At 38.0% G+C, this 26,341-nt stretch overlaps 1 protein-coding gene across 1 annotated transcript in view; it reads right to left on the bottom strand.

Moving 5' to 3' along the window:
* The window catches only part of LOC149158326 (DEAD-box ATP-dependent RNA helicase 20-like), a 246,380-nt gene that overhangs the window by 70,159 nt on the left and 149,880 nt on the right, over window positions 1-26,341 (bottom strand). Inside the window, exon 7 of the mRNA XM_089436196.1 lies at window positions 15,570-15,650. Coding sequence (XP_089292322.1) covers window positions 15,570-15,650 — 81 coding nt within the window. The remainder of the gene's footprint in view (window positions 1-15,569; window positions 15,651-26,341) is intronic.

Genomic DNA, 26,341 nt, shown 5'->3' with positions numbered 1-26,341 from the left:
GGGATCATTTGGGACATCTTGGATTTGTGTATTTGTCTTTGGTAAGTGTTGGAGAACCGAGTTCTTTGCTTCAGTAGCCCTAGGACAGTGATTTGGTGAGAATGGACAAAAACCCATCTCATCCCTGGGTGAATTCTGATCATTCAGAATTCACAAGTGTATTTAGCTGTTCAATTTATTTTGGAGGTCTGATTTAGTATTGCAACAGATCTTTTGGTGGCCATCACTGCAGCTATTTTGTATCAAGAGCTTTGTATGAATTGCTATAGTAAATAAATACGTTGCATTATTCTCTATTTCTCATGTTATTTGTAGCACATCTGAGTTTTACTCCAAATTTTTCTTCTTGTGTTGGTGCTAATGTGTAATTTTGATAGATATTCAAATTAAAGTTTGTGAGATAATTTTCTTATAAGCAAAATCCCAAGAAATTTATAAATGGGATATTACATATAGGTAAGGAATGATATAGACCATGTTTCATGTTACTAGGCTTGGTACAATAAAGCAAGCATCCTCTTATGAACCTAGCTACCTTCTCTTACATCTTGGGCCAATATACATACCTCTGCAAATTGACCATTATCTTCCCTACACCAAAGTGCCCAACAACCTCGGAGGTGTGAGCCTCTCTAATTAGTTGCAATTGTTCACCTTTGGGAACAAATAACTTATCCATCTTGTAGAGTAACTCGTCCTGCAGATGGTAGTCAACGGTGTTGACACCATCGTTCACATGACTCTGGCTCTGCAACTCCTAAAACACCTCTTTGAAGTCCTCATCCTCCGAATGCATCTTTGTATCAACAAGGGTGAATGGTTCCATGTACATCAGAGATCCCAAAGTTGTGATCTCTAATGTGGTTGGCTTGAAAGCATGTCACCCAACTTGTTTGTGTTTCCCTTCTTATTCTTGATCACTAAATGAAACTGATGTAGAAACCCCATCCATTTGTAATGCCCAATCTACTATAGCTTACTTTGGACCTGCAAGTATTTTAGTGGCTAGTGATCCATGTGGATTATTGTCTCCTTTCCAATCAGATAGTGTTTCCACTTCTTGACAGCTTGCACCAAACAATAGAGCTCCTTAATGTAGGTAGGGTAGTTAAGAATTGCCCCATGAAATACTTCAGAATAGTGGCATACAAGCCTTCCTCCCTGCATCAAGACTGCTCCCATGGCATACCCACTCACATCTATCTCCACTTCAAAGGGTTACTACAAGTTCGGTAATACTAGAACTGGTGCTTCACTGATCTTCTTCTTTAACTCCTCAAAGGCCCTCTGATAACACTTTCCCTACTGGAAACACTTGCTACTTGCTATTATGGTGTAGAGTGGTGCTGCTATTGCTGAAAATGAAGCTATGAATTTCCTCAAGTACTATGTTGCCCCAATGAAACTCTTGATCTCAAAAACATTAGTAGGCACAGTTAAAATTCTCATGTTCTATGTTGTAACAATCACTTATTCCAAAACTTCCTTTTTGTTGCAATATTAGTTAACCAATTGTAGATAGAACATAAACCAAATGCAGAATTGAAGACAGTCAAGAACAAGATAAGACAAAGAATTTACATCCAATGACCAGGGCAAAACACAAGGGGAAAACCAAACCAAATTCTTCTTTTATTAGATACCAGCCTAGATCCATCTTAACTTCGGATCTGCCAAGCACCAAAAGGGATCAAATCTCTTTTCACTCTAAAAGAAATTTGTGTACCAAGATATTTGATCCCTCTCGACACTTGCTAGATCCAGAGTTAAGATGGATCTAGGTTGGTTTAATTTCTCCCTTTAAATAGGCTACATTCCACATGAATACCATGGGTTGTCAATACCATGGACCATTTTTATTTTTATTTTTATTTTATTTTTATAATGTTATTTTTATTTTACTAATTTTATTTCTTTCTTTATTTTTATTTTTTTTTACCAGGTTAAAATGTTTACATTACATTACATTAATCTTTTTATTTTATTTTATTTTATTTTTATTTTTATGTAATTTGACTTAGTCAAAATGTTAAACATTAAATTACAACATCACTACCATACTGGGTTGGAGAGCGCCTCTCAACGCAATCAATTGTTCAGCAAAGATACAAAGTACAATGAGAGATCAAGAGAATAAGTAAGTTCACCCAAATCTGAACAAACTATAGCATGAAGGTCACTAGTAGTAGCAGCTGATGCAAACACTAAATCAACCTTCAAATTTTGCTCTTACTCTCCAAGTCTATCTCTCTCACAATCTTCTTCAAGTCTCTCCAACTCTCTCTCCCAAGTTTGAATCCTTCTTTCACAACGCACAAGTAGTGAGAATGAGATGATATGAGATACATATAAAGGAGGAGCAACAAATTCTGGTTATAAAGAAAGAGCAATATGCATGCCTTGAGGAGTTACATATGTCATTTAGGGAGGTACACATGCCTTAGTAACGCGTGCCATTAAGGAGGTACACATGACTTTGTAACTCATGCCATCAAGGAGGTGTAAGAGGAATCTTTTTATGACACACTTTCATTGTGAGTAAGATGAATCTGCCATGTCTTAATGAGTGCATAAGAGAGAGAATAATGTATGCATTAATGAAAGCGTAAGAGAATCTTTTATGACAAGACTTTAATGAGAGTGAAATGTATCCATTAAGAGAGAGAGAGAGAGAGTTACAATGTGCTATGTGAGACAGAGGTATGAACTGATTAAGTGATGAAGGTAAGGTAACTTGAAATTCCTTTTAATAATTATAATGTCATAGTATCATTAGGATAATAATAAAGGTAATGATAATATTGAATCAATTGAACTATTAAGATTGATTAATGATAAGTCAAGTGATTTTCCAACATCTATACTTGATTACCAATTGATGCAAGGTGATTTACTAATTTTGGAAAGTCATGCTTGAGATGCAAGACATGGCTTTCTAGTTTTAGAAAGTCACTCCAGAATTGTCAGAAATGAAATTTTATTTAAAGAAATTCATCCATGAGTTGTCAATTTTCAACAAGCACCAACCACTTCATGGTGGCTTCCATCTTAGCAATATCTATTTTTGTTAATTTTTCTGAGGGCTATATTGTTCTTTGCTTTAGATAATTGCATTATATCTTTTCATCATTCACATATACATTGAATTCACCCCACAACATCATAACACCATTATATCATATGCAATTATGTAGAAAGAACAATATCAACAATAATGCAGCGGAACATAAAGGAACAACAAGAGAAAAGAAAGCACACATAGAGACAACGGGATTTGGTCGAAGACCAGGGCAAAACTCCACAAGGGGGTAAACCCGAAATCAATTCTCCTTCTTCTATTAGATTTCATCAAATGTTCAACTAAAATACAAAGTACATCCAAAGTGAGAGATATTATTACATCAAGCCTCCCTGGGCCAAGAAAGCTTATGCCATCTAATCCTGTATTGTATGCAATGAAAAACATGAGAGCACACCCATGTGCATCATGGTTAAGGGCTAGGTCACTTTAAATCATTGTCATCACATTGTCATACTACAACATCACGAAGGTCATGTCATCATTGTCATACTGACACAAGACTGTTACCTGAAGAGAATTATAAATCACTGTCAACACATACTCATACATCATTGTTATATCGAAGGATGTACTATCTCAACAAGATCATGTCTTCACTATCTCACCGTTACATCAAATTTTGTATTTATAGAGCATGGTTATTATCATAATGAAGCAAGGTCACTACATCACGATTTTTGTCAGCTACTATATAGGAGATTACTATTATCATTCTATATAGTCTATTGTAATGTAGATCACTATCCACTCATATATTGTTTACAATCTCACATCAAGGGTCACAAGAATACAAACCATAAAATATGCCAAATAATTTTCAATAGAAAGCCACACTATATAACAGAGCTAAACAGTTCCAATGTCGTTGTTCCATTGTGCAACAATATCTCATATATAACATAACACAGTTTTATATTTAAGACATGAGGCCACTATATACATGTATATATTTCAAGCCACAAATATTCAAAGAATATGCCACAAGGATTTAGATCCACTGTAATACCATGCGATGCCATAAGATGTTCAAGGTATGCTATGTGATGCCATGAGATGCTCAAATATGTGCAAGAGTCATAACAGAGCTCATTGTGCTATAGAGCGAGTGTCAAAACAGAACTCAATGCCATGTGATACCATGAGACAATATTTGATACACGATGCCAAATGTGTTTCCCTTATCAACTCCTATATGAAGCGAACACAAACGTCAAACAGCCGCATGGAACACATTTGCGTCGAGGAATTGGAAATCCTGGTCCTCGCTCGTCATTGAAATGAAGCGATGCTAATGTTGCAATACGTTGTGAATGTAAACCAAATGTGATGCCCAGAATTAAAGTCATGCCTCTAATGGTTTAATACAAGCAACATGAGATCAGGGTCACATTGACTGAGCAATTACAGAGAGCACGAACCTTTGGTAAAAGTCAACGAACCAACAAATAAAGCTTGATGCAAGAAACTTAACCACAGGGTTTTCATATGCTCTTGATATCAAATGCCCATATCACTTGTTTATATAGATTTTCACATGATCGATTTGGTGAGATACAATAAAGCCAAGCCGACTTATAGAAATTGGAGGGCAATCTAAATTTAAATTTCATTTAAAAATAATATTAAATATATTTGCCCAAATAAATTTTAATGAAATTTTCCTTTAATTGAATAAAACTTTGGACTTCTTTGGGGCTTATGGGAACTCGTCCAATAGCTTCCCGATTTTAACAATTTTCAACTCTCCTCCACCTATCACATACCCCAAAACACCAAAGACTGTTGTGAAACTCACACTCCTTGAGATTTGCTAGCAATTGGTGCTTCTTTAATGTCTCCAGCACCTTCCTCAAATAAGAGTTGTTCCTCACAAGTAGCATTGTATACCAGTATATCATCCAATTAGACAATAATAAATAAATCTATAAAATGGTGCATTATATCATTCATTAACCTTGTAAACATAGTTTGTGCATTACAGAGGCCAAATGGCATGACTAACCACTCATACAACCCTTGCCTAGATTTGAAGGTAGTCTTCTAGCTATGTTCTTCTCTGACTTAAAGCTGGTAGTATGCAGACTTTAAGTCCAACTTGGTAAATATTTCGCTTGCCGCAACTAATCTAGCATATCATCTATTCTAGGCAAGCGGTACCTATTCTTGAGCATAATTTTGTTCTACGCCTTGTAATTTATCACATTCACCAAGTCCCATCCTTCTTTGACACAATGATGATGGGTGACCCATATGGTGATGTACTCGGTCGAATGACACCCTGTTCTCCCTCCAACCTCGAGGTTTTAGTGTGGCTTTCCCACCAAGTCAGGGCATGGCCTTGTAATTTCAACCACGCAAATGAAATCTTTTATTCTTCCTTTATATGATGAACACTAAAATAAACTTCTAATTGTTGCAACCAGTGATTTAGCTTGTTATGTATCCAGATCAATAATAGCATAGAAACATAAGAAAACACAGATCAACAACTAGATAATAAGCCACTTAGAGGGGTAAACCTCATTTTACATCACATAAATGAACAATTCTTGGATGATTCAAATGACAAGACCTCCGTGGTAAATATAGGAGTCTAAAGAGTCAAAATATAATTAAGGCCTACATAACAGTAATAATGTAAAGTTTCAACAATAACAATAGTGGGCTCCTATGAGCCACAACAATAATAATATGGGGGCTACACTAGTATTATAGGGACCTAACATGCCCCTCTCCTTCAAAAAAGTGTTGTACTCAATGCTTGAGTAGTTACGGATGCTTTTGTATGAAATACTCATCCTCCCATGTGGAATCTTCAGCACGTAAGTTCTTCTACTTAATGAGATACTCTCAAGAAAGAATGAGGTTGTGGAAGCATTGCTCTGATACCAAAATGTTATGTATCCAAATCAAAAATAGCACAGAAACATAAGAAAAGATAGATCAACAACTGGATAATAAGCCACTTTGGAGGGGAAACCTCCCTTTACATCACATAAATGAACAATTTTTGGATGATTCAAATGACAAGACTTCCTTTGTATATATAGCAGTCTAAAGGGTCAAAATATAATTAGGGCCTACATAACAATAATAATGTAAGGGTTCAACAATAATGTTGGAATTTCTAAGTCTATTTGCTAGAAATTCTTCCTGTACTATCTAATTTATTTCTTCCTACTTGTTCATTTACTTAACAAGTTATTTACCATGTAAATACTGAAACTAAATACAAGTACAGTATCAACACATACAGATCATCAACTGAAAGAAACAAGCACACAAGTGACACAGTTATTTTTGGACTAATGTCCCCGGAAAAACCCAATGCAGGAAAATCAGTGCAGCTATCAAAGGGTTTTATTATTAAGCAGTTTCATAATACAATCTGGGTGCCAGAAATGGCTCACCCAACAAAGAATGCCCTTGGCAGTAGTACCTCTCAGTCGGAGACAGATATCAACTCCAATATGTCCCACGAAATCTCCCAGCGTCAGCCTCTAGCGTCTACGTCATCCTCTCTGGCCCAGCGTCTGCGTCATCCTCTCTGGCCCAGCGTCAGCCTATTTGGCCTAGCGCCAACCTCTCGGGGCTCTGCGTCAGCCTCTGGAGCCTCTGTGTCTCCCACGCTAGCCGTCCTCAGGCTCTATGCAGCTCCTGGCTGCTTCTGTGTGGCCTCTAGCTGGCTCTGCGTCAACCCTCTCCCTGCTTTTGCGTTGATGCTCCTGGTGATATCTCTACCTCTCTGCTATTGTATTCACTGCCCCTCAGTTGCAACTCTGATCACTCCTTCAATTTCCTCATCAAGCCCTGCCCCAGAAAATCGAATTCTTGATCAACTCAATGTGTTCTCCAACTGACCCTCAAGCCTCTTCTTATACTTTTCTCGTTGACAATTCAACAGCAGAGATTAAGTCCCTAATCAACGGCTAAGATTAGATCTGGCTTGATCCATGACTTTTGGACCATTCTAAATCAGATTTATATTAATTCACATTAATATTTTATTTTCCCTAAGTTTAGACATGGGGACTCTATTAAAAATATTAATTATTTTAATATCTCCCAAACTGGTTAGATTTTGCCCAAACCATTTCTGGGTCTTGGAGATATCATTTGCTTTAGCCTCTCCACCAATTTTCGTGGCTAGAGCACATCCAATGCTACCCCAAATCAACAAATAACAGTAGTGGGCTCCTATGGGGTACAACAATAATAATATGGAGGCTACACTAGTATTATAGGGACCTAACATAGCTTCAAAGTATCAATCTCACCTTGATACAGCTTGATGTCAACTTTCACTTCCATTTTGAACAAAGACTGTGAATGGTTCACAGCACTCAAACTAGGTTGATCTTTTTCGAGTTCCTTTGCCTCCTCTATTTTTTTCATGCTCTCCCAATCTCCCCTTTGATCGAACCTTTGCATTAGAACCCCCATCTTTGAAGAGGCTCACATTGCAGTTTATATATGCAACTTGTGCTTCCGACGGTGAAAACTTCTCCTTTGTGAGATCAATAGGGTTATTCACCGATTCATCGGTCATGACTAGGGTTTTGTGATTTACAACTTGATTGATATGGATCCCCTAGAACTTCCCACAATATACCCAAAGAAACCTGCTCTGATACCAATATGACTCGTAAACTATTGTGGATGTTCCATTGGATAGTTCGTCACAACAAATCTAATAAATTATACTTAAAAATCCAAAATCCACACTATGAGGATTTATTTCTCTTTAGATTTATGGATTTGTAAATGGTTGTTTAAACTATTGTGGATGTTCCATTGGATAGTTCGTCACAACAAATCTAATAAATTATACTTAAAAATCCAAAATCCACACTATGAGGATTTATTTCTCTTTAGATTTATGGATTTGTAAATGGTTGTTATTGTGTATGCATGCAAACTATAATTATGCATACAATAGAGAACAGTGAAATAAAAACGCACAAACCACAAATTGACACAAGATATATCTTGGGAAACCCTTCCGAGAAAAACCAAGTTGAACGTGAGGTAACTATGCTCTCTTCCTCTGAATAGAAAATGGTTGCAAGTACAAAGAAGTAAGGCATGTGGCCCGTGGGCTACTACAATGCACAAATCTTCTTTGTGTGCTCCTTTTCTATCCCTCTTGACTACTTTGTCCATCTGCAAAACAAAACACACTCAATAAGAATGGAACCCCTTTTCCTCCAAGAAAAAAATTATAACACAACCCGAGAACCTACTAGTGGTTAGGTTTGACTCCTTTAACTCTTAACTAGAGTTACAATATTGACACTTTTGGAGTCTTCTTCATCATGATCACATGGCTGACCCCTTATCCTTGAGTAATTGAGGTTGACGTGGCATCCTCCCAAATTATGGTGATCGAAACAAGAAAATCAACTTTCGAGTGGCATAAATATTGCATACAAACTCTAATTGAGGTGATTTTTTCGCCATTGGAAAAGTCTTTGTGTGTAGAATAGGAAAAAAAAAAGTGTGTGGCTAAAGCGACAAAGTTTTACCCCAAAAAAAATGTCATTTAATGCCTCAAACATCTCTCCAAAGGTTTCAGAGCCCAATTGGCCAAACTAGGTCTCGTCGATAAAAATGGTCATGTGAGTTGATTCCTTGAATTTTTCCACTTTGAAAGCATCGAGATGGATGACAAACAATATAATTATCCAATATGGATCAAACTTCAAAGTAACTCCAAGTGACCAAAAGAAAAGAAAAGGGGCTACGAGAAATTTCACCCTCATGAAACTCTCTCCCAACAATGTGTTCCTCTCACAGCAAGAGTCAAACATTCTCCAAACAACAAGTAAACTAGCATCCCCTTGGCCAATTCTATTGAAATATGTAACTAGGTTCGGTCTTCATAATGACATATGTATTCATGATTCTATGTATTTGATGTAATGAGAAAAAAATAAATTTATTAATGTTATTCTTGAGGCATGGGTTTCATGTTCAAGGAAATTTATTTTATAGGTCAAACTCCCATTGAGAGCTTTTAGGGCTTGTCATTGAGTCTACAAGTCAAGAGAGTCATTGTCATGTATGGAAGACCCTTCTTGGGCATGTGACATATTGTAAAAGGAATTTATTTGAGTCACAATCAAGTCAAAAAACCCTCCAAGACCTCTCCATGTTGCAAAGATCAAATCGGCCTACTCAAGTGGACAAGTCAACCTAAAGGGTGCAATTTGACCTAGCAGAAGGCCTGTATATAAGAAAGACTTCGACCTCCCTTTAGGCATTCAGCTCATTCACTCAAGTTCGATCACAAGAGAGAGAAAGGTGTGAAGGAAAGAAGGACGAAGAAAGAAAAAAAGGATAAGATTTCATAATTGGTTTTGGGCTACTTCTCTCCACACGTGCGAAAGGAGTAGGGCACTTATTGCAACAAAAGATATCGAGTTGTAGAAGTCGAGTTAGGGCATCATCAAGGACACTTTGCAAGTCAAGTTCTCTAGGAGAGAGAATCAACTTAAGCGAAGAGGAAAGGAGGAAGAAAATATCATAATCACCACACATGACAAGGCTAGGATTTCTACAAAAGAATTTACTAGAGGTCGAAGTTGCAGAAGATTTTGTTGGGGCGTCGAAGTTACAGAAGATTTTGTTGGGGGTCGAAGTTGGAGAAGAATTTGCTAGAGGTCGAAATTACAAAGGTTGTTGAGGAATTGTTGGAAGGAAAGTTCGCCAAGGAAGGATTTGACTTGGTCTTGGAGGGCCTTGGTCAAGGGTAATAGGTCTTGGAATTCGTCAATTGAAGTTTTATAAGAAGAGCAGAATTCTTGTTAGTTTTCCTCTCAAGTGGAGAGGTTTTGGCCCTGGATGATCGCCTACATATTGTGTCCTCTTGTCTTATTGTTCTTTATGGTTTCGTAGTTGTTTGATGAAAAGAACAACAAATATAATCAAGAAAAAAGAAGAAGTTAATTAAGTAAAAACACATCACAAGTAGTTATCAAAGAAAGAGAAATCACCTTATCTAGTTTCCCTTGATTTCTCAACATGGTATTGGAGATAAGGTGACTACATCAAGGAAAGGCAACTTGAAGAAGGACCATCAAAAGGAGTATCAAGAAAGGTCAAGGTATCAAAGAGGACATCGAACCATCAAGAAGGGATACTTAAGGGCCAAAACAATCTAAGGATCATCAAGGAGGACCATTCATCACATTTCAAGGATCATCACATCTCAAAGAGAAGAAGACCTCAAAACCCTAGCTCATCCAAAGAAAGGTTCTACACTTGAAGCATTCTTAAGAAGCTCACACAAAGAAGATCTCAAGGACCCTACCTCCACTCAAAGAAGGACTACACATTGAAGCATCTTGAAGTCTCTACATCCAAGGGAAGCAAGAAGAGGTGTTATCATCATCATCAAGGAATCAAGGTGATCTCCCTCTCTTTGAAGGATCACTTTTGAAGGAAGACATCTTTTATCATCCACATTATCAAGAAATGCATCAAGTTGAAGATATCACTATCAGGAAGCATCTTCACTTGACAAGTATCTCTATATTTATGTTTGAATCTGCTATCAAAATGACTTCATTTTGCAAAGAAAGCAACAAATTGGTTGGGTCAACAAACTATCTTGCATGGAAAAAGAGGACAGATTTGATCCTCATAGAAAATGAAGTCATTGATCATGTTAAGGGTTTAATTGTCGAACCACCAAAAGAAGAAGTTCAAGCTCTAACAAAATACATGAAGGGGGAAATTAGGGCTCAAAGGATCCTTATAGAATCAATCAAGGATTCTTCTATGACAAACTGGTAGAATTATTCTCCATAAGTACTGTAGGAGAAGTAATATCATTGAGAATCGAGCTCTACAAGATGAAGATATCAAAGGAAGAAAGAATAGCCTCATACTTTATGAGAGTGTTAGAAATACAAAACCAACTGCAAGAGTTGGAGGAAATAATGTCTGATAAATGACCACCGTGTTGCTCAATGCACTACCTGATGAATGGGGCAACTTCATATCAAGCATCTATGGAAAGAAGCAAGCCACCCCATTCAATGAACTCTGGTCATTGTGTAGGATTGAAGAAACTAGGTTAACAACAAAAAGTTATGTAGGACCAAGCGAACAAGGTCAATCATTCACTGCCATAGCTAAAGAGAAAAGGAAATTTTGGGAAGTTTAGTCCTAATAAAAAAAGAAGATCGATATGTCAAAGATCCAATGCTATGGTTGTTAGGAATATGGGCACTACAAGAGAAATTATCCTAAACTCAAGAAGGACAACAAGAAAATGAATGAAGCCCACATCACCAAAATAGTGGAAGAACCTAAGAAAAAGAAATCAAAGAGGAAGTGAGAGATCTCTACTATGACTGAGATAATCTCCTTCACTGTGTTCTTTTTCAGTTTTCATGAAAAATAGCTATCATGGTAGAAAGCATTATAAGAATGATAGGATGCATCATATTAGGAGATGGCATCATTTTAGAAGCATACGATTGAAGCAAGAGCTCGTGACATCCTTATAAAAGCTTGAAAGATATTTGAAGTAGAAGTCTACATGGATGTAGCAGTCATCATAAAAAGAAGCAGCTCTTGGTAACCACAATAATAGATAGTTTATATAGTTGAAAGAAAGTCATCTAGCATGGTAAAAAGAAATCATCATGCATCATCATTAGGAAGGAGCATTTGCAAGATGAGGATAGTCAATGATCTCCGTTAGAATCTTCATTAGAAGATTCACCTCTCTTGGAAGAAGCAAGTGTCTCACTAATCATTTCACCTTGTGCAGAATCCATTATTTAGAAGGATAATGGTATGGTGACAAAGGAGCGCAGCATGTCAAGATGGTTGAAGTACTTTCAATCAAGGAAAGGAAGTTGTCGAATGAAGTCTAGATGACCAAAAGAAGAAAAGCGGTATGTATATGTTCAATAATTAAGTCATGTCATCATATAGTTGCAAACAGTATGGGCAAATGCTCTACCTCATGAGCATGATCAAAGAAAAGGGATTTCTTCCTTTGGAAAGATGGATGAAGGCATGATTCAGATATTGACAAGATGAAATCAGCATAATATGTCCTCATATGGAATACGAGGTAGTTGATAAAAATGAAGGAACCATGGATGAAAGTTCCTAGGGGAGCAATATCTGAAGACAGAAAGAAGAGATCGTGAAAGATGCAACCATGGTCACATAAGAAAAGGAAATCAACATCCAATGACTAGAAGAATTAGATGTGACATCTCCCTAGAAGGTATGAAGACCCTGATAAAGTTCGTAAAGTCTTGGAGATGTGTTTATAAATGTGCAGGATGGTGATGTTACAAGCAAGCAAGATGTCATGATGAAAGACCATCACAAAAGGTAACTTTGATTTGATGTTCATTTTTAATTTTTGAGCAACATCTGGATGGGTTGATACAGGGCTACCGAAAGAGAGTTGTAGATGTCACCTACAACTAGCACTCATGTGGTTGGATGAAAGATCCTAAAGGAAACATGACTTGGAAGAGGTAGTTGTATGAAGAAAATCCAAATGTGGACTAGAAGATCACTTTCTGATGAAGAAAAGGATGACATGACCAATTTGGTTCGTGAAAGTGATGGATGGTCGATGCCCTACGAAAGATAAAGGCTCCATAATGAAGAAGATGAAATTCATGACATCAAAAGGAGGATCTCTACTAGCAACTGAAGGTACCATGATCTCCACCAAAGAGTTGTTGTGGGAAACAAGTCCCTGGTTAAGAGGGAGCTTGGGTACATTCCTTTTATAGGAATGGGTTGGTCCTCCCTGGTTAAGAGGGAGTGACAGATATGATTCTCTACTTCATGTGTCATGCACTAGACCAGAACTAACAGTCATAAGTCTGAGTGAAGGCCATGAAGAGAGGTAGACATATCATGAAGAAAGAATGGAGGGGGTAAGCATTTGGCATCTAATACTCTTTGACGATGTGGTAGGGCATCCAAGATAAGAGTAGTCGAAAAGGACTGATTAACTTTGAGGACTAGGAATCCAAGATAAGAATAGTCCTGGAAGGACATACCCTATGAACACCCAGGTGGAGTATGTACCTTGAGAGACAATGACGATGGTGTTTACGAGTCATTGGTCTCGCCAACATTCTACTCTAATCTTGTGGAGAGATAGAGTTGTTAGTCAAGGCCTTGCTATGTGACAATGTTGGTTGGTATGATGCAAATAGATGGCTTACCAATCCGACTCTTCTTATGAAAATTCTTCAGATTGAGAATGTCCAAGTACCTTGTATGGATTATGAATACCTCCCTAGTTAAGAGGGAGTGTTGAAATATGTAACTAGGTTCAGTCTTCATAATGACATATGTATTCATGATTCTATGTATTTCATGTAATGAGAAAAAATAAATTTATTATTGTTATTCTTGAGGCATGGGTTTCATGCTCAAGGAAATTTATTTTATAGGTCAAGCTCCCATTGAGAGCTTCTAGGGCTTGTCATTGAGTCTACAAGTCAAGAGAGTCATTGTCATGTATGAAAGACCCTTCTTGGGCATGTTACATATTGTAAAAGGAATTTATTTGAGTCAAAATCAAGTCAAAAGACCCTCCAAGACCTCGTCATGTTGCAAAGATCAAGTCAGCCTACTCAAGTGGACAAGTCGACCTAAAGGGTGCAATTCGACCTAGCAGAAGGCCTATATATAAGAGAGACTTCGACCTCACTAGGCACTTTTCTCATTCACTCAAGTTCGATCACAAGAGAGAGAAAGGTGTGAAGGAAAGAAGGACGAAGAAAGAAGAAAAGGACAAGATTTCTGGATTGGTTTTGGGCTACTTCTCTTCACACGTGCGAAAGGATTAGGGCACTAATTGTAGCAGAAGAGGCTGAGTTGTAGAAGTCGAAGAGAAAAGGAGCAAGAAACCATCATAATCTCCACACGTGCCAAGGCTAGGGTTTCTGCAGAAGAATTTACTAGAGGTCGAAGTTGTAGAAAGTTCTGTTGGGGGTTCGAAGTTGCAAAACTTCTGTTGGGGGTTGAAGTTGTAGAAGAATTTGCTAGAGGTCGAAATTACAGAAGTTGCTCAAGAATCGTTGGAAGTTAAGTTCGTCAAAAAGTAAGGATTTGACTTGGTCTCGAAAGGTCTTGGTCAAGGGTCATAGGTCTTGGAATTCGTCAATTGAAGTTCTATAAGAAGAGAAGAATTATTGTGGGTTTTCCTCTCAAGTGGAGAGGTTTTGGCCCTGGTTCATCACCTACATCTTGTGTCCTCCTGTTTTATTGTTCTTTATGGTTTGGTAGTTATCTGATGAAAAGAAAAACACTTATAATGAAGAAAAAGAAGAAGCTAATAAAGTTAAGTAAAGACACATCACAAGCAGTTATCAAAGAAAGAGAAATCACCTTATCTAGTTGCCCTTGATTTCTCAACAAATTCTGGGTGGGTTCTCACTGGTTGTGAGTGGGACGTCGATCACTACATCAAGAAATAGGATAGGATTTCCCAAATGTGCCACTTGCAGGAGACCAAACCAAATGAATATCTCATTTTACAGTGTCCTATATACCATGAGATCAGCTCCACTCTCCACTTTCTTTCATTATTCCAACCATGACTGCTTCACTCTCTTTATAACTATCAAAATGGGCAGACCAAATATTAAAGATAAGCGTTAGATGCATAATATTAACGAGATATACATATAAATACAATTACAAATGACCCTTGGATTATCCTTCCAAAGGTCCCTTGGACTCCCCATGATGGCTTGCATTCCTCCACACCAACCCTAACGGATAGATAAATCATGTGTTGCATATTATTCACAATATATACATACTATACACAATTCTCTGACCCATGGTTTCATATTCCAAGAGATATCTTGGACTTCTTATGACTGTTGGCCTTCACTTGAGGCTGTTCACCTTCCATTCAAGTGAATGAGCCATGTTTAGATAACCCAAGACGATTATGTTTCCAACAATAACAAATATTTCCAAGCATATATTGCAGTGTCTGCATACACCAACCCCATTAAAAATTATCACGAGAATAACCTCTTTCTTTCTAATTATCATTTCAGCTAAGGGCAACAAGTGGAAAGCAAAGATCCACACTTCTCCAGATTTCAGATGAGACAGAGCTCAAGTTTACTCTAGATGCCACCATGACAACTCAACCAACCTCCTTGCCATTTTTTGGTACCCATTTTCACTATTGCGGGTACTGTTGATATATGATACGTTATCTTTTCCTTCAAGAAAAATCCATATCATGGCAGAAAACTTGAACTGCACATTAACTCACAATCTAAAAGTACTTATATTCTTATGCATACAATTTTTTAAGACATTTTTTAATATAAATATTCAATCCAGAGCAAATTCAATTACATTACAAGAAACAAAAGCAAAGCAAATTCACATTACATAACAAGAAATAAAAGCGAAGCAAATTCAAATTACATAACAAAGAAATCATAAAAACAATTGTCATAAATACCTGAGCAAGTGCTTCAATCTCCTCTGGCATTGTGGCACTGAATAATAATGTCTGGTGCCTTTTAGGAAGATTCCGCATGACCTGCAGCAGCAAGTAGCACATGTATGTGCTTAGACAACACAAAAAAACTATCCTTCCAAAATGACACAGCTCAGTCTTTGTGAGACAAAAAGTAATACAATGCAATCTCATATTATAATTAGAATTTATTCAAGGGAGTAGTAAAGTACATAACTAGACAGCATTGATTTAAGACTTATGAGGAATCAAGAGAAGTGGATGGAACAGACACTTAAATAACCCTTAAACACAAGCATACTAACAAAGCAGATATCTTGAAGTTACATCAGTGCAACTGAACATTAGATGGGACATCCATTTAGAAGCAGAACCTTGAGAACCGGCATATGAACTGCAGAGAATAGCAAACTTGTGCTAAATACTGAAGTGAACTTATTATTAGGGGATCTTATTCACAGAAAATATGGCATTGGAAAATTAGCATAGGGAATATGAGTTCAAATTCAGAGACAATCTGCAAAAGAGCTATGCATATGTAGCATGCCTTCTTCCCGACCACATATGTCTCTTGCAAAGTGTTATCTTAATATGTTTAATTAAATTGCATACTGTTGGGTTTGATAGCAAAAGAACACTGAGCTAGACTTTATATCGTGTATATGCATGTCAATATATAGACTGAATTTGAAGAAATCGATGAAAAACTGCTTTTAGTTCTTGCTACCCAGAAAGCTCTCTTGTATATCTACTTATCCATTGTTCTATCATTCAATTCACAATTTTACAACATTACAAGTAATAATATTCAAGACCATATAATTTACAGGGAAAACTTTAGGGGCTAATATTAGCAGGTGGCCTAATTTTCCATGTTTTCCCAAAAGAAAGATTCACCAATTTCCATTTTTTTTTTTAATGATTCACCCACATTTTATAGTATAAATTCAATTTACCTTAAAAATCGCAAAAAAACTTATAGAGACTTATATATTATTGTTAGAAATTTGAATACTTATACAAAAACATTGCCAAACATTTTATAGTTTGTATATTAGGGACTACTAAGACTCGCCAAGATTTCTAAATTTTAAGATAAATCACCATCCTTAAAATGTTCCTGCACAAAAAACTGCACGAGGGTTCATGCATGAAAATCCATTTCTACAAATTATGTGGGATTATTTTGACAACTAAATCTGCTTCTCCATGGAACTTGAAATAGAAATAGCAAGGATAGTGATGATGATGATAATCACATTACCATCCATTAAGAACAGCATTGGTCTATCAAACTTTGATAAAATATGATGTTTTATGTTGTAACAATCACTTATTACAGAACTTTTTTATGCTGCAACATTAGTTAAACAATTGTAGATAGAACATAAACGAAATGCACAATGGAAGACAGCCAAGAACAGAATGAGACACAAAGAATTTAGGTCCAATGACCACGGCAAAACCCACAAGGGGAAAACCCAACCAGATTCTTCTGCTATTAGATATCAATTATTCAGCAGAGATACAAAGTACAACGAGAGATCAAGAGAATGAGTAGGTTCACCTAAATCTGAACAAGTTGCAGCATGAAGATCATTGATAGCAGCAGCTGATGGAAACACTGAATCAACCTTCAAGTTCTACTCTTACTCTCCAAGCCTCTCTTCATCGCAATCTTCTTCAAGTCTCTCCAACTCTCTCTCTCAATTTCGAATCCCTCTTTCACAATGCACAAGTAGTGAGGGGAGAAGATATGAGGCACATATATATAGGAGGATCAACGAATTCATGCCATAAATAAAGAGCATGCCTATGAGTAACTCATATGTCAAATAGGGAAGAGTAACTTAAGCCATTAAGGAGAGAGGCAACGCATGCCTTCAATGGAGGAATCTCACATGCCTTGATGTTAAATTTGGTAACAAGGGCCAAATTCCACTTTAGATAGCTCATTTGATGGAGATAATGATTGCATTGAATTCCGCTTTTCGAAAGGACCAAAATTGATCTAAAGATCATCAAATTTGGATAAGCAGAAATGTGTTTTTGAATTTATGCGCACACGTGTAAATTGTTCAGGTTGGCCACATCATCATGTAGGTTCATTGTTAAAATTGAAAACTAGGGCCAACTTCCACCTTATGACAGCTCATATGATGGAGATGATTATTGCATTGGATTCCTCTTTCGAGAGGTACAATTTTGAAATAAATATAATATCATTTTGACAAGCAAAAATGGAATTTTGAATTTATTCTCTCATGGACAAATTGTCAAGGTCAGCCTCAATGAAATGTAGGCTCATGAAGCCCAATGGATGTGTCTCCCCACCCTCAACGAAGTGTATAAATATAAGTGACCCTTCTCTCATTTGGACATCGTCAACTCATCACATCATCTTCTCTCTCCTCTCTTGATTGGTTCGTACAACTTGGAGGCTCTCTACTTCGCATGTGTGGAAGAGGACAGATTTCTGGACTGTTTCTTGAGGCTGAAATTTCAGAGAGTAGGGCATGCATTGACCAGCATTGACTTGGAGTATTTACCAGCGTTGACTTCAGTTTTGTGGGCAGAATTTTGATTTCTGCAGCCCACATTCTTTTGCACAATTTTCAAGGTGTTTGGGGACTGTTTGACCGAGTTCACTGTGACGTTGACTTTCTAGTTTGACCGTAGAATTACAAGACTTTGACTAGGTTGACCGAGTTAATTTTGGGTTGACTTTGACTCCCTTGGCAGGCCACATTCTTCTATTGTTAACCGATCTTCTTGGAGGACCTTTTGGGGCAGCTTTTACCACCGTTGACTTTCTACTTAGGGTTGCATTGACTGCTAGTTTCACTGTTGATTTGGCGGGATTGTTTTGGGCATGTAATTTTGATATTTGAACTCTCCCTCTCTCTGTTGAACTATTGAAGAATAATAAGAAGATTTGATCAAAGGGTTTCCCCACATTGGGGTTTGTCCCTGGCATCCGCCACATCTTGTGTCCTCTTGTCTTGGCTTGTCTTCTGCACATGTTTTTATGTTCTATCTACATTTACTATCAATGTGTTTAAGTTAATGTGATTGCTACTGGATATAATTGGAAATTGTCATTGCGCTGCTAAAGGAACATTGAAGTAAATTGTACTAAAACATAGAACATACCAATGTTATCTAAAATTAACATGGTATCAGAGCTCAGGTGAAGACAAAGCCCAAGCAAGAGTGAAGCAAAGCAATCACTAAGGGAAGTTGTTGGACAAGGACTTGGAACTAGTCCCAATGACGACTACATCTTTCTTCAAATCCGAGGACAAGCTCAAGGACAAATCTGACTATCATGCATGGAAGATGACTTTGGATTTGACATTGGAATAGAATGATGCCATGGACTATGTCAAAGGAAGAATAGCAAAGCCTCCTTCAAATGCATCCGTTGCTGCACAAACAAAGTACAAGAAAGGTGAGGTTAAAGCTAAGAAGATTATTGTTGATTCTATTCATAAGCCTTTGGTTGCCTATATTTCTAATTTGGAAGCATCTAAGGAGATGTATGAAAAGTTGGCTGGGATGTGTAAAGTAAATAATGCAAATCAAATTCCCTTTCTCAAGAACAAGTTGAAAGATATCAAGATGGATAGAGGAGAATCCATCCAATCCTACTTCATGAGGATTACCGAGATCAAGAATGATCTCTTATCTATTGGTGAAGTCACTGGTGACAGAGAACTCTCTCTTATTGCACTTGGGGGCCTTACAAGAGATTGGGATGTGTTTAACACTACCATCCTCAACAATGACAGGATTCTGAGATTTGATGAATTATTGGCTAGATGCACTCAAGAAGAAATAAGGATGATGGAAAGAGACAAGCCCTCAAATGGAAACAATCCTACCGCCTTCTCCACTCATTCTAAGAGAAGGAACAATGTTGGTCCAAGGAATCAAGGACAAGGGTTCAAGCCGGGATTCAAAGAAGGAAGAAAAGGAAGGTGCTTCAATTGCAACAGGTTTGGCCACTTCACTAGAGAGTGTCCTCACAAGAAGGATACTCCAAGAGATGATGACAACAATAACAACAACTTCAAGGGCAATGGCAATCAAAGGAACAACAGGTTCAACAACAAAGGAAAGAGGAATGCTCTCGCTACTCAAAATGGAAATGGTCATCCTCCCAAGAAGTCGAGAAACTCCAGGTATGAAGAAGTTAATGTTGTAAAGCAAAAAGAATTTTATCTTATTTTTGCCCTCTCCACCGCCTCTCCTCTAGATACATTGGACCATTGGTTGATTGATAGTGGTGCCTCAAGGCACTTCACTGGGTACAAAGAAGCTCTCTCAAACTTGGTTGAAAAGAAGACAAATATGGATATTATACTTGGGGATAATGCCACTTATCCCGTGAAAGGAATTGGGACTGTTACTCTTCACTTAAATCAAGGTCAAACCCTCCACTTACAAGAAGAACTATATGTACCAGATCTGAAAAAGAATTTGGTCTTTATTTCTGCGATGGAAGACAAAGGATTTAATGTGACATTCATTGATAGGAAGGTTTGTGTTTGGCAAAGGAATCCAATAGAAGCATTCACTCTTGGATTAAGGGTTAAAGGTCTCTATCAGGTTGGAGGAAATTCGTTGGAAGCAATGACTTGTGATACTTCTCTTCAATCCGAATTATGGCACCGAAGATTTGCTCACTTTCATTTCAAAGCCTTAACCGATGTAAGGAAGATGGTCACAAGTATGCCCGAATTCAACTTGAATCATGAAGGTGTTTGTCAGGGATGTGAAGCTGGAAAAAATACACAGGGACCATTCCCCTCAAGTGAAACTCAAACCACCGATATTCTTCAATTGGTCCATTCTGATCTATCAGGTATGTTGCCCGTGACATCTTTGGGTGGATATTTGTACTATGCTATTTTTGTGGATGACTTCTCTCGCAAAACATGGATCTATTTCTTAAAGAAGAAGGATGAAGTATTCAAATGGTTCCGCTCTTTCAAAGCCTTGGTCGAGAATCAAACAAGGAAAAAGATCAAAATATCAGTGTTCCACAGGGACTCGCCCCCCCCACCCCCCCCACCCCCCAAGGGTCTAGTTTCCTCGCTCCCCTGCGCTCCGGGGACTTGGGAACGAGTAGGGGACGTTTCCCCACGCTCCCAAAAATGAGGAAACTCAGGGGGACATGCCAGGGGGGCGTTTCCCTTTCCTGAGGGGGCGTTTCCAAAAAGGGGCACGTGGAGGGGCGAGGGGGACGACGGGGGGGCGAGGGGGGACGTGGCACACCTTTAATGCATTAAAAACCATTTTAATTAACTAAACGCTGAACCTAATCTTTAATTAACAGTTAATTAACACATAGGGTTTTGGAAAATCGTTGTTTCATGTTATAAAAACGGCAGCCTGAACCATGAACAACACACTCACAGCCTTTGCAAGTTTGCTGAGCACTCCACTCACAGCGTTCGATTTCACTGTTCAGATTCATCATTCCAGAACTCCTCCCTCCCTCTTGTCGACGTCCTACAAGCAGCAGCTCCCATCGAGCATCGTGCGAGCAGCACCTCCCTTCGAGCATCATGCGAGGAGCGAACTACTACAGCCTAACAGGTTAGTAACAGTTCATTTCATGAGCATTTGCCACTGCATAACTGCGTTTAGAGTGCATCTAAAGAATGTGTTTGGATATGTTTGTGTATATGAACTGTTGTTCATTGAAGACGTGTTCATTGTTTCGGTGTTTCCAAGCCCAAATTCTTCTGAATGCATGGCAAACACTACCCTTCCAAATTTGCCCATGTGATGGGGTTCAAATGTGATATAACTTATAAGTCTCCAACAGATCAATAGTGCGCATTGTTTGGTGTGTCTAGACGGCTTTTTTTTTAAGCGACAATGCTATCGTAACTAAACTACAGATGGAGGTTCCATGTTTTGATATTTTCTTCCAGCCATCAGTTCTTACGTGGAGTCACCATGGTTCCATGGAGCACCCCTGCTTTGACATTTTGATTTTACTCTTGCGATGAGATCCGAAACATAGAAGTCACGCCAACTAACCTTGTGTCAAAATATTTTAATTTCAGTATGAATGCAACTTTCTCGAAAGAAACCAGGTTTCCATGTTTCACTTATAAATTTAAAATTTTAAATATATTCTGCAGGTTTTCATATGACGGCCTTGTCTACGGCGACACTGGTTTTCATATGATGGCCTTGTCTTTATTTTAAATATATTCTGCAGGTTTTATTATTGCATGGTACAACAGCCCTTTCCGAATCATTGGGCGTTTGAATGAAGTTTGGGCAATCATCACAGCGTCTGTCTCAGAGCAGTGTCAACCAAACTTGACTGTGCTGAAGAGTGTGAGTTGAATGCAGCTTCTCAATGTGTATATATTGTAATGACCCTTTGCAAGTACTATTGTGGAATCCATGAAAAATAAATTCCCTCGCTCTAGAACTTCGCTATAGTAACTTAAAGTTTTAACAATACAAAAGATGGGGACCTATGTATACTTGCTGGCTTGTTTGTATAAACTCCAGACTCCTGTAGATCCTTACGCGATATTGTTATTTAGAACCTATCTAAACTAGTACCAAGGGCATATATTTAAGTTAAAACTTTTCATATGACAGCCTTTTGTCGGAAGCTGTTCAATTTCATGGATGAAATGCATTCGTATTAAAAACACAGCTCTATAAACCAAGATTTCAATGGGATGTAACTTACCAGCCAGTCATTATGTTACTAGTTTTAATTTTAAAGCCTTAAAGGAGGTTGAAGGTCTGTATATTTTATTATTTTGGGCATATCACTTACATCTTTAGGATCTGATCTTCAATACAAAACTATGCAAGAGGAAGTTTGTAATGGTCGAGGTCTTCTATACATTTGAATTCACTTGCTATCAATAGACCTTGTCATGATTCTCGGTCTCCCTTTTAGAGCAAAATAGTGGCATCTTCAGAGATCTGAAGCAAAGTTTGTAACTAATTCAGGGCACGTTGACAGAGCTGAGAGATTTATCATTTATGTGCAGACTACAGAACAATTGAGCATAGGTTTAAAATTTTAAATTATATCCTTTTCTTTCCTAAACGCAGAAGGTATTAGAGTCTAGACTATTAGTTGAGTGAATAGATTATAGAAACAGTTTTAACATTAGGAGCAAAGGATTTTTTTTCATTTCTTTTTTTATCATTATGTTGACTCTTGAGTGTTCACTGTTCACTGTGTTTAAAAAAAAAAAAATTGAAACTGTTTTTGTAAAAAAAAAATTGAAACTGTTTTTGTTTATAATTTTTGACTGTATTAAAATTTAATTTCTATTTTAATTTTTTTCTTGTAAATTAAAAAAAAATCAGTGTTCAAAACTTGAAAACTTCAATGTGTGTGGCATGTGCTGTAGCTGTAATGTTTCTAATTTTTTTATTTTTTTTTTTCATTTCAGGTTGCAACCTACAGGCTGCAACTTACATTTTGACTTGTCATTCAACTTTCAACTTACAAAGTTACAACTATGAGTCAGAGTCAAACTTCTTCTAGGAACAGTGAGAACAGTGACAATAGCTACCACTGTAGTGAGCCACATGATGCACAAGAAGTTGAAAGCGGTCACAGAGGGGCAAGATACCAGAATAGGCATGGTGTAGATTCTGGAGGCCCGCCAAGAGAGCTGGAAAAATTTGCAAAGGGGACATTTAATCCTCTAAAACCACTTCTAATCTATGCAACTAGACTACCGAAAAAGAATCCAAAAATTGGTGGTGCCTCACGTGATTGGGTCTGCAATATTTGTGAGCATCACTTTGTTGGCAGTTATGCCAAGGTGAAGCAACACATTTTGGCTATTACAGGTAAAGGAGTGAATATGTGTCCCTCAAAGAACCTGGATTCAGCTCTAAGAGAGCAACTTTGGAGGCTAGAAAGGGCAGCCACTGGAAAAGGATTGTTCTCTAGTAGACATGTTGATCCATCTACAAATATTCCTCCATCCAGTGCTTCATCAAAAAAGACAAAGGTTTCCACTGGTGCATCTCGTTCTTCTGCAATGGGTGGTACTGGTACAGTGTCTGGGATGTACAACATTCTAGATCGAGATGACACAGATGATGCAATTGGCAAATTTCTTTTTGCTAATGGGATTCCCTTCCATGTTGTTCGTTCTCCTTATTACAAGGAAATGGTCCAAGCAATTGCAAAAATAGGGCTTTCATATGTACCACCTGGAGAACATAAACTACGAACAACAATTTTGGATAGACAATTGTCCAAAATTAATGTGCAAAAAGAGAGAATGAGACAAACATGGTTGAGGTTTGGTTGCTCTATTGTTATGGATGGATGGACTGACATTCGAAAATGCCCACTAATCAACATCATAGTGACATCTTCAGAAGGTCCATTCTTTCTTAAAGCTATTGACTGTTCTGGAAAGCACAAGGATGCATCTTTCCAATTTGAGATTCTTCAAGAAGCTATAGAGGATGTTGGGCCTGATAGTGTGGTGCAGGTTGTGACAGATGCAGCAGCAATTTGTAGATCAGCTGGGTTATTGATTCAAAACAGGTATCAACACATTTTTTGGACTCCTTGTTGTGTGCATGCACTCAATAATGCACTGAAGGACATTGGCAAGATTCAGTGGATATCAGACTTGGTGTCAGCGGCAAGAGATGTGCAGATGTTTATCTGCAACCACCACACCTCCTTGGCTATGTACAGGGCTCACACGAGGAAGGAATTCCTCAAGCCCACTGATACTAGATATGCTAGCTATTTTCTCTTATTGGAGAGAATGATAGAGGTACAAGCACCTCTACAATTCTTGGTTGTGAGTTCAGAGTGGGGAAGGTGGTCAGAATCAAAGACAGACACTGGGAAGAAGGTCAGGGTTCAGGGGTTGGACAATGATTGGTGGGCAGATTGTTCTTATTTGGTGTCATTCTTAGGCCCTATTGTGGAGGTCATTCGTTACATTGATTCAAATGCTCCTAGGTCTTGGAGAAATTTATGAGACCTTTGATAGCATGTTGGGTCGTGTGAAGGTAGCCATTCAGCAGAGGGAGCCCTCACTAGAGTTCTATACTTCCCAGATTCGACCCATCATTCAGCGTAGGTGGGATCGCATGAACACACCTTTGCACATGGCAGCATATGCATTAAACCCAAAATGGTATGTTGAGAGACCTGGGAGGGTGCCTCCTATTGATGATCCAGAGGTAAAGAAAGGCTTCCTAGATGCAATTGCAAAGATGTACAGTGAGGAGGAGGGGTCAAAATTTCGAAGATAGTTTGTTCAGTTTGCATCTCTTAGTGGCCCCTTCAACACACGTGGTGCTCGGGCAGATCGCATAGATCTAGCCCAAGATGACCCGATTGGTTGGTGGAGGATGCATGGGGATGGTGCTCCAGAGCTCAAAGATCTAGCCATGCGTTTGTTGTCTCAGATTGCTAGTTCCTCTGCAGCAGAGAGGAATTGGTCCACATATAGCTTCATCCACTCTATCAAGAGGAACAAGCTTACCTCTAGAAGAGCGGAGAAGTTAGTTGTTGTGCACAGTGCCCTACGTCTTGAGCATAGGAAGACACCTGAGTATTTGAAGGGACCAGCAACACGATGGGATGTTGATCCAGAGGATGATGCACAGGTAGATATGGAGGAGAGACTTGATGAGAGACAGATGGGGTTGGTTGGTGTGCCACTTAGCATGTTTGAGAATGCTAATGATTCAGATTCAGATGGTGATATGATTGATCCTGATTTATTCATGCAACAACTGGATGCAGAGACTAGCGGGGCATTACCTTGAGGCTTGACTCTTGAGCATTACCTTGGGGCATTACCTTGAGGCATATTTTGCATTATGCTTGTTTATCTTTTGATATGTTGATGTTCTCAGTTCTTATCATATGTGTTATCAGTTATTCAGATTCTCACTCTACAAAATTTTGACTCTTGATGTATCAGACTTGACTTTAATCTTTTATAATTCTATAAAATTTGGACTCTTGATGTATGATGTATCAAACTTTACTTTTATAATTTTATGTCAATATTGAATATTCGATGTTCAATATTCAATGTTCATAGTAGGAAGTGGAACATCAATATGGTTTAAACTTTAAACTTTAATCATAATGTATGATCATTGATGTATGATTATAAATTAGAATTTTAAATTTATTATTTTATATGATATTATAAATTTAGATAATGTCAAATGATATTCATATCAATGATCATGCTCTGCAGCTTTTCAATTCAAACCAAATTGTCATAGTGGACTCAATTAATAAATTATATTTTATATTTATAAGTTTTTAGGACCCTGTCGCTCTCCCACGTTTCCTAAAAAATGGTGGGGAGCTTTTGCATAGGCCGCTCCCACGCCCCCTCGCTCCCACGCCCCATCGTCCCAGAACCTTGGTGGAACATTGCAAAATATTGAGGACTGATAATGGGACCGAATATGAGTCAAATGAGTTCAAAGACTATTGTAGAGAAGTTGGCATTAAGAGGGAGACCACTACTGCATATACTCCGGACCAAAATGGTGTTGCCGAAAGGAAGAATCGCACTATCATAGAAGCTACCTATGTTATGCTTCATGATCAAGGTCCTCCGAAGTTCTTATGGGGAGAAGCTACCAACACCGTTGCGTATGTCCAAAATCGATGCCCACGTCAAGCTTTGGACTTCAAGACACCTGAAGAAGTATTCACCAGTAAGAAACTTGATGTTTCTCATTTTAGA

The sequence above is a fragment of the Pinus tabuliformis genome, chromosome 5_2 (assembly GCF_031772625.1).
Source record: "Pinus tabuliformis cultivar Carrire ecotype Pingquan chromosome 5_2, CPIR1, whole genome shotgun sequence".
NCBI classification, from domain to species: Eukaryota; Viridiplantae; Streptophyta; class Pinopsida; order Pinales; family Pinaceae; genus Pinus; species Pinus tabuliformis.
The sequence above is the reverse complement of the archived record's forward strand: the minus strand, read 5'-3'. Positions and strand labels throughout refer to the sequence as shown.